The sequence below is a fragment of the Lytechinus variegatus genome, chromosome 8 (genome assembly GCF_018143015.1).
Source record: "Lytechinus variegatus isolate NC3 chromosome 8, Lvar_3.0, whole genome shotgun sequence".
NCBI classification, from domain to species: Eukaryota; Metazoa; Echinodermata; class Echinoidea; order Temnopleuroida; family Toxopneustidae; genus Lytechinus; species Lytechinus variegatus.
The window spans coordinates 15700472-15710158 of record NC_054747.1 but is presented as its reverse complement, the minus strand read 5'-3'; the positions used below and the strand labels follow the sequence as shown (position 1 = coordinate 15710158).

At 38.7% G+C, this 9687-nt stretch overlaps 1 protein-coding gene across 1 annotated transcript; it reads left to right on the top strand.

Moving 5' to 3' along the window:
* Positions 1–234: 234 nt before the first annotated feature.
* Positions 235–9257, top strand: LOC121420047 (protein capicua homolog). Its single transcript, XM_041614572.1, has 2 exons — positions 235–358; positions 7114–9257. Exon 2 carries the CDS (start codon positions 7122–7124, stop codon positions 8907–8909), a length of 1788 nt encoding a protein of 595 aa, XP_041470506.1. The 5' UTR covers positions 235–358; positions 7114–7121; the 3' UTR covers positions 8910–9257.
* The last annotated feature ends 430 nt before the right edge of the window (positions 9258–9687 follow it).

Genomic DNA, 9687 nt, shown 5'->3' with positions numbered 1-9687 from the left:
TAAATGCAAAGAATTCCACTTGATAAGCGAATAAGCGATTGTCTTTACACTACTCTGCGGGAGGGTAATTTATTCATGACGGTGGGATTTAAAGGCACGACAATAATAAGTAGTTATGCAAATCATGTTTGTGTCGTAACTGAACATGAATAATCATGATGAAATATATCAACGATCCACCAATGACAGTAGTGATGAATATTCATTAGAAAATTTTGACCAATCACAACACACTAAGCCGAAACCTTCGCTCTCATTCACCATTTTTAGAGTAAGGGGTCTGTGGAGAACTCGCAATATTGGATCACAGATTACGTTGGATTTCCTCACTTTTTCGAGCCCGAATTCTTCCGAAAAGGTAATTTAACGTAAGAATAATATATCAAGATTCATAGCTTATTGATAGAACTTTAAATTTGTTTTATTAAGATGAAGTTTAAGCCGTTTGTTTGCAAGTATGTTGGTGTAGTGCAGTGTTCGATAGTTACTACGCCGGTACTCACGTACAGCTCGCGTGTACAAATCGCCGCCCAGCTGATAGCTCGGCGAGCTGATACTGCGTATAAATCGTATTCGTAGGCTAGTGCACTGCCGTAGTACTAGTAGAGTACTCTGCCAATCGATGAGATCCACTGCAGAATTGCACACAGTTCAAATGGGCCTATGCCTGGCTATGTGAAAAGTATTTTTACAGTATGAAAATTATGAAGATGATTGTGCATGACTTTAGTTTTACTAGAATTATTATATTTCCGGTACCGCAGGCCCTGTATCAAACTGATAAAACTAACGTCGTTAGATGACTTTAGAACACGATTCACTATTAATCACAATCGTACGTGACAAACCGACTCGAAAGTTGTTTGGTTGACATAAATGACAATCTACAAACAGAGTTAGCAACCTTTAAAAAAAAATTATTAATCGATTTTGATTACTTAGAATTCGCCTTTATAAGAAACGTAATTTTGCAGGTGAATGTTTTTAAAGTTGATGAAGAGTTGATCTAGGCCTTGCCACCGTGGTGTTTGGTCTATATTTGTCAATAAACATAACGCTAATAATTCAGATCCGAAAAATGGGCCCCTCTCTTGTCGTTATTAGCATGCAATTTGTTAACCTCGCTTTCATGTGTGAGTGTTTTATATTTAAAAAGTTATTCTATGGGAGTGGAAAGCTGTCGTCGGCACTGACGAAATCAACAGCAGCGAAACGGTCTGGAAACTTTGTATTTTTTTTTAATTACGACGATGCGTAGCAATTAAAAAAGGTACAAACCAGAGAGACATAAAAGTGGTGTAGGGGACCCCTTAAATACATTTCGATTCGCTGTATACGGCACAAAACGGCACTGGTGTGAATTAGTTTGCAAGCACAGACTTATATTTGACACTTAAACCAACAATACCATGTCTAGAGAGAAGACTACACTCCAAACTCTGTTTGTGTATACATGGTAGTGATAGAGCCAGCCACTTATAATGGCCCGAATTCACAAAGGTGGTTTTGAAAACCCACGGTTGAGTCCATGGTTGATGCAGATTTCCTGTATTACGCTTAATTTAGCGCGTATCTGGCGCGTGTGTAAAACTTGGCAAATTCTGATGCACAGTTTTGTCACAGTGCGCCAAATTGACGCCTGTGACCATGGTTAGATAGATACACCATGGAGCTCTATGGATACACTGTACGCTATTTTATTCATGAGTCCACTGTTTGAAGAGTGGACTCATGAATAAAAACAGTGGACTTCTGAAAAAATAGCGTATCGAACCATGGTAACAGGCGTCAATTTGGCGCCCTGTGACAAAAGTGCGCTTCGGAATTGGCCATTTTTTTATACACGTGCCAGATACGCACTGAATTAAGCGTAATTTATACAGGAAATCTGCAGAAACCATGGACTCAACCGTGGGTTTTTGAAACCACCTTTGGGAATTCGGACCAATGAATCTAGTCTTTCTACTTCAGACTACATTATGCAACTGCAAATTGTGAAAAACAAGCGTCTGTGCCTGCAGACTAGATGTGAATGGGTGTGAGTGTGTATAACTTACAAGTTTATGCATATCTGCACCAAAAGAAAGTTCAAGCAACAGCTCATAAAAAGTTAAGCCAAAACCAATTTTAAATTTAAAACACAATTTTTATGCAAGATTGAGTGACCCATTTCTATTATACTCATTTTTAATTTATTATGAATTCATTCCAACTGTCCATTACAGTAGGTGTTCAGCATGATAAAAGCTGATCACTGGAGTGTCAACATACTTCAATTGATTGATTTGATGCACAATACTACTACTACCCACTTTGGTTTTTATTTGTTCTTAGAGAATGTGTAGGCCTTTTTTTGAGTAATCTAGAACATGTTGAAACTTGCCCTCTGTACTGAACTGAAGAAAACTTTCAAAAGTATGTAAATAGTGAACAGTACTCACTATTTATTGTCCATACACAGAATGACTGACCGCCCTTTTACACAGTAAAAAAAAATCGTAATTTGAATGATGATTCCAGAGAAAAATAAGGCAATGACGAATATCTAGCATGTGTCATTGTGAATTAAACCAAACTAGACTATAATTAGAATCAGGAACGCTAATCACAGTCACGATTACAATCGTAATCATTATTACAATGTTGATGAAAGATTCACATGTGAAAAGGCCCTGACTATCTTGTGAAGTTCAAACATGAGGACTTTTAAAGATAAATTCCAGTTTTGGTAACGATCACAAAATGACTTTTTACAGAATCTAATATAATGACCACCCAAGTGTCTGTTTGTATGAATAAAAAATATGTGCCAAAGGATTCTGGAAGAAATTGTGTAATTGCTGAGAAATAAGCAAAATAAGCGCGGATTCGGTCACTTCCGTCGGGTCTTTATTCCAGCAATAATAATACACTGTCCCACGTGTGCCTATCTGCGTTGGTGATCTCCAGTGTGAACATTTTTCAGCGTAGATTTCAAGATTTCACAAAGTTCTGTTCATGTAACTGAACCAGATCTAGATCCTCGATGATATTCTGACAATTAAGCCTGGTTTTACAGACTTTCTCATGAAATCAGTGTTTACTGCAATTACTGGCATTTCTCTTTAATAGGGATCCTGTTGCAAAACTTGATCGGCTTTTATATCGAAGGCATGGGTTATAAATGTTTGAGAACAAAGCTAAAAAACAGTGAATTTAAACTATCACTATTCAACAATTATTCTCATGAAGGCTAGGAATGGCATTTCACTATGATGATTTAATGACTTGCTCCCTTATTAAAAAAGTAATTCTTGGATTTTATACAATTATACAAATATTTGGTAACCTACAACAACAGTTATACCATGGTCACATTTGTTCTACGGCGGCCGTACGGCGAGTCAAAAACAGCCGTTTTAACATTTTTGTACCAGTTAAATATAGGTGGTTTGAATGAAAATGAATAAAACGGCTGTTTTCGACTCGCTGTACGGCCGCAAATGTGACCATGGTATTAATAATAAATAATTGCATTTTTGTAAATGGCAAAATATGTGTGTGATATGGTTGGTATTGCCTAAAGTGTGCATTAACAATGCTTTACACTATAATAGTGGTATTATAGATTTCATAATGATTGCTTCTGTAATGCAACACATTTTTTTTTGCATTAAAATAATAATGTAAATGAAATCAAAATGGTGCTATGTTTACATTCTTACTGTACCTCAGACAATAAGTCTTTAAGAAAAATCAAATTCTTGTATGGAGTACAATATTGGACTTCACAGATCCAGTGAAAAATTGTGATGGAACTCGCATATGCCTGTAGACCTGTTAAATCTACCAAAAGCCCATATAATTTTGCTCTCTCAATTACTTTCATCACACAAATAAACTACTGGTGAAATAAATGCCATTTACTAATAATGGTCCATTGGTTTTTCCCTGTAACAACACAACAGCAGTGTCGGCATTTAAAACCTTGTCATCCAGCCATGGATGGTAGTATTTTGGGAAGTGTTATTTCTTTGTTTTGGGCAACTATCTCCAACAGGATTTGCCAATAATAAAGCAGCTTGGGTCATTAGCAGGTCACTCGTGATACGTTCACACTGGAATCTACATACATAACATCACACATAATGAAAACGTTTATCCATTTCACACTCGTCACCCATCAAGCCTAAGTAGCATGAACTGGTTTATCTGTTTTTTCTTGCCTTTGCTTTGGTCCAGATCTCCCAGTTTTGATTTTGGGTAGTTCCACTCAGAATAAGGCTTGTTCCCACTAACATACTCTACATATGGCTCAAGTCAAGTGGTGTAGAGAGATGGGGGGGGGGGGAGGGACTTGGGGGTACAGGACCCCCCCCAAAAAAATGTTCATGACAAAGAAAGAAATATTTAAAGAAACAAAAGAAAGAGAAGAAAAGGCAAAAAATAGTAAAAAGTAATATTTTCTGTGTATGTTTAGGGGCCATACTGTGTGAATAAAGCCCGCAAAAACTCGTTTATAAAGGGGTTATTTCTCACACAAAGAAAAACACGTTTAGGGGGTGTATATAGCAATATATTTTACTTGCCCTCCCGGGGTTCAAGTCCCTCTGCGGCACTTGTGTCCATTGGCAAGACAATTTCTCTCCACTTTTACTCTTCATCCAGGTTCTGGTTGGTGTGTCATAAAGCTGTTTGGAAGTTAAGAGAGACTTTAAGAACAACTGGTGAACCTTTCTTACGCGCTAAATAATCACCAACGAACGTTTTGGTGTTTACCATTTACCACAAGAAAGGATCACCAGTTGTTCTTTATATGTATATGAACAACTTTTTATAAACGGCCCCCAGGTACCCATTATGCAAAAGCCAATGTACAGGATGCCTTTGAGTTTGGGAACTACTGCAGGAATGTTCCTCAAGGAGTGGAGAAAGTATATTGTGTCCAGGCAAGCTAGTGAAGCACCTGAAGTCAGTCTGCTGTCTAAACCCTTTGCTTGAGTTTAAGGGTTCTGAAATTGAAACATAAAATTGAAAATGTGCTAGTCCATTGCAAAGGCTCACTTGTTGATCAAAGTTTCAATCAGGGTCTGTGACTGCAGACTAACAGCCTGGAGAGCTATCTCCACGTTGTACAGATCAACAGCAGAAGTTTACATGAAATATGTTTCAAACTTTCATAAGGTATGCAACATGGAAGTAGTCTGTTTCTGTTTTGATTGTAAAAAAATGGCATCATGATGGCATCATAATAAGATAAATACATGGATCAGTTGATGCTTGATTTTTCAGTCAGAATAAATTGTATCTGTTAAAGTATGTACCCTCATCCGGTAATTAATTTGTTGCCTCAAGATCCTGTGATTGCAAGTTCAGGTTTCTTTATAAACTTGTAGGCTAGAAGTGTACGGCAAGCTATTAATATGCTGCAATTGGATTGGTTATTTGTGATTCTCATTTTCAATCCAAATATTTCAAAGCAAAGATATATTGCTCTATACTTGTACAACAGAGCCATACAGATAAATTGAAACAAAAATTATCTGATGACAAAATTACAGGAATAAAAGAACTTCAAACTTTTCAAGGTTTTTATGATAGACATCATAATTACTGATTAAAGATCAGGAAGCTATCTATAGTGCATTGTGACTCACAATCCAGCAATATAAAAACCAATAGATAAATTATGATTAGAACTTTTTTTTCAATATTACAGCTACAGTACTTTCAACTTGGCCTGAGTCAATTTTCCAAGTTAGGTAAAAATGATGGGCTATGCAGAAAGTGCAATGAATAGCAATGCCAATACCATTCTGTTCTAAAGTTGATTTGTAAAATCTTTAATTTTATACATGTACCTGTTCATAATAGTCCAGTCCATGTTTTTTTATGACACATTAAGCTACGGTTCTCCTTTTTTATGAAGTGAAAACTTTTTATAAAGCCCCCAAAATATTGAACAAATCCTCAAAACAAATAAAACACCTTTCAATGAGTAACAAAACTTTGTTCTAGTGTAAAAATGAAGTGTACATACATGTATACCGTATGGTATAAAATGTTTTAAAGGTGTTTTTAACACTTCATGTAGCTTTTAGAATGCCTCTTTTGCTTCTGGATAGATAATATAAATATTGATGATGTTTGCCAACATGAACTTTTTGTTCTTGGTTTCGTGATAACGATGTGGTTGTGTGGGTTGTGTCGCAATGTTGAATGGATGTTAGTCCAGGGCTCTTTGCATGTAAGCCTGTGGAAGTGAGTCATATACAGTACACCCACCATCAGTTGACCATATTACTAAAAGGAAAGAAAGAGAGAGAGAGCGAGAGAGAGAGAGAGCAAGGAAGATAATTTGGAGGATGTGTGAAAGAGACAAGGGCAGAGAGAGAGAGAGAGAGAGGTGAGAGTGAGCGAGACAAATTTTGAGGTGTGAACAAAGGGATAAAAAAGTTCTGACAAATATAGATAGAGAGAGAGAGAGAATGATAAATTTAGAGATAGATGTACATCCATGTAAGAGAGAGAGACAGGGAGACAAAAAGAGAGATAAGAGGGGGGGGGGGGGGGGGAGGGAGAAAACAACTTCCATGCTTTAATAATAGGGTAATGAGTGTAGATTATTTGGCAATTAGGATAAAGATTTAAAGAAGAATCAGACACTATTGATTCTGTCTAAATTTGTCAATTTTTTGTTTGCATAATTTTACCTTTTATGGTTTATGAAGAGGGCTTTGGGTAAACCTTATCCCCTGGTGGGTGTTTCATAAAGCTGTTCGTAAGATACGAATGACTTTACGTACGACTGGTGATCTTTTTTTGGTGCTATCTGATATCCCTATGTAATTGAGTTATGACCCAAGAACAGGTTCCAGTTCGGCGTAAAGTTGTTTGTAACTTTACGAACAGCTTTATGAAACACCCACCAGGACTCTAGGGCCCCATTGCACAAAAGGTGCTATTATGGTAACTTTGCCATCCGATGGTCTACCATGGTAACGCTGATCACCAACCAATCAAAATCAAGGATTCCAGACAAGTTACCGTAATGGTAATTTTTGTGCATCGGGTCCCAGGACTGAGCAAATGACCTTCTAAATCATTTTTCTTTTGTGTGTAATTTTCTTACAGATCACAAGATGAATGGGAAGAAAGATAGAAGCAGGCGGAACAAAAAATCGGAATCGCCAGCAACCCCGGCAACTCCAGACTCCAACTCAGGAAGGACCAGAAGAACAAAGTTCTCCAAAGATGAAGATGCAACAGATGACTTTGTGAGGCACAAAAAGTTACGGAATGCCAACAGGAATGGAAGCAGAACTGCAGTTTCCAGTGATTCGGGGACCAGTGAGCCGTCATCGTCAGGAGCAAGTACACCAAGGCCTGGTTCCCTTGAAACCCCGATGAGAGAGACAAGCACAGAATCATCTCCTGTAGGGGAGGTCCAAGAACTGCCAAAAGGGAAAGAAGTGGTGTCAAAGAGGTTGGTTGTTAGTGATATTGTGAGTGCCAGGACTACAGAATCACGGCAAATGGCGCAAACGGTTAGTGAAGTTACATGTAAGAGTACGGCTAAAGTGGTCCAGGATAGTGAAGATGATGAAGAAACGGACAGCGCCCTCTCTGGGGATGATGAAGCCATGCAGTCAGAGTCAATGAATGAGCCGGTATCTGCCTTGACTCCTTTAAGAACTGGTGTGAAGAGGCCGGGAGAGTTCCCAGAGTCTGCTACACCCCAGAAGAAGCTAGCTGTTGATGCCAAAGAATTGGAAGGCCAGAGGGTACTGGCGAGAAGGGGTGAAGCTTTTTCTCCTGGAACGATCAAACTTGTCAAAAAGAAGAGCATTGGTGTGTTGTTTGAAGGGGACCAGGACCTAACTATGTTTAATGATGTTATGGACTCGGATCAGATTTGTATTGTCAGTGATAAAGTGCCTCCAGTTAACACACTCAGTATAGGGTCCAAAGTATGTGTCCAGAGAGATGGCAAAGGACAGTATTTTGAGGCCTTTGTCAGGGAAATGAGACCAAACTCCATATATCAAATCATAATGGCTTCTCAGATACGAGAAGGCTCGAGTAGCAGCTCTGAAGACATGACAGTTCCTCTTTGGAAGCTGAGAATGTTACGACCTCCGTGGCAGAACCCTCCCTCTGGACCTGTGCAACCTCCTGGAGCAATTGCCAGACAGCTAACATACAGTCCCTTTGAATCCAAGAATGAATCTATTCCACTGCCTAATCTGCAATTTGACTTGCATAAAGTGACACCTCCAGAACAGAAGACACTTTCGGATCGACTTGTCCAAGACAGGAATGTCTTTTTCCGTGACAGGCACATGAGTGGTGAAAGGAGAGTTCAGTTGCCTCTGGAGGATATTGGGTCAGATGACGAGCTCAAGAACTTTGATAGGCCCCTGGAATTCCGTGGACGACCAACACTTACTCCAGGAACAACTGGCACATCCACCCCTGGTTCTCTCTACTCTCCATTTGAGAGCAGCCTGGCTCGATTACCTACCAGCTATTCGAACCGCAAGAGACACATCAGCAGTGCCAGTAACGCATCAACCATCTCCATTGGTAGCACCCATTCCCTGACTCCTCCACCAAAGTACAAGAAGGGTGAAGTCATCTGCAACGCCAATGGAGTCCGCAAGAAGTTCAACGGTAAGCAGTGGCGAAGACTGTGCTCCAGGGAAGGATGCAACAAGGAGTCCCAGAGACGCGGTTACTGCTCTCGACATCTTTCCATGCAGGGTAAGGACCTGACTGGGGAAGCATCTTCTGGCCAGGAGCAAGACTGGGACAGTGACTCAAGGTGTTCAAGTGCCAGGACTGTCCGCACAGGTAAGATGGCTAATTATCAATATATACAATCCTGCACCCAATTTGCACCTCACAGAAAATCCCTGAAAAATCACTAGCAAATCATCCCATGCATGGAATATGTGTGCAATGGATTTGTCTGAAATGTTGATGTGATTTCTAACTCCCACTGGCTAAAAGTCTGTGGCACTTTTGGCTACAGGTATGATATTTCTTTTAGGTGAGAGTAAAGATTTTTTTTTATTTTTGAAGGGAAAGGGTTTTATAGGTTTAATTCAAGCACATCAATTTGTTTGTTTCAATTATTAATATCTTAAAAATAGGGGATTCCCTCCTTGTGCTCCTGCACGATCATATTTCTTTGGCTTGGCTCACGATTTTTGGTAACTAATATCTTGGTATTTCCGGGTTTTCTTCGTGGATTGATACTTGCACAGAGTATGCAGCAAGTAAATAGAACAATGAAGAAGGCCAAACTGATTTACACTTTTAATTTGAAATATGAAAATCACAGCATAATGTGCTACATGTACATGCAGCTGTAATACAAACAATAATACTTTGCATCTGGCATAAATTATTTATAATTTATAATGTTCATGAATATCTTTTGCCTCTCTGGCTAATCAGCCTGAGCATGGTGAGCTGCCTGACAATGATTAGTCTGTTATCGTATTCAGTATTTGGATTGAAAAAAATCCCTTTAAAGGCCAAGTCCATCCCAGAAAATTGTTGATTTGAATCGATTGAGAAAAATCAAACAAACATAACGCTGCAAATTTCATCGAAATCGGATGTAAAATAAGAACGTTATGACATTTTAATTTAAATTTTTGCTTATTTTTCACAAAACAGTTCAATGCACAACTCAGCGAT

Coding starts and splice junctions, on each gene's coding strand:
- LOC121420047 (XM_041614572.1), top strand. CDS start 7,122: ATGAATGGGAAGAAAGATAGAAGCAGGCGGAACAAAAAATCGGAATCG.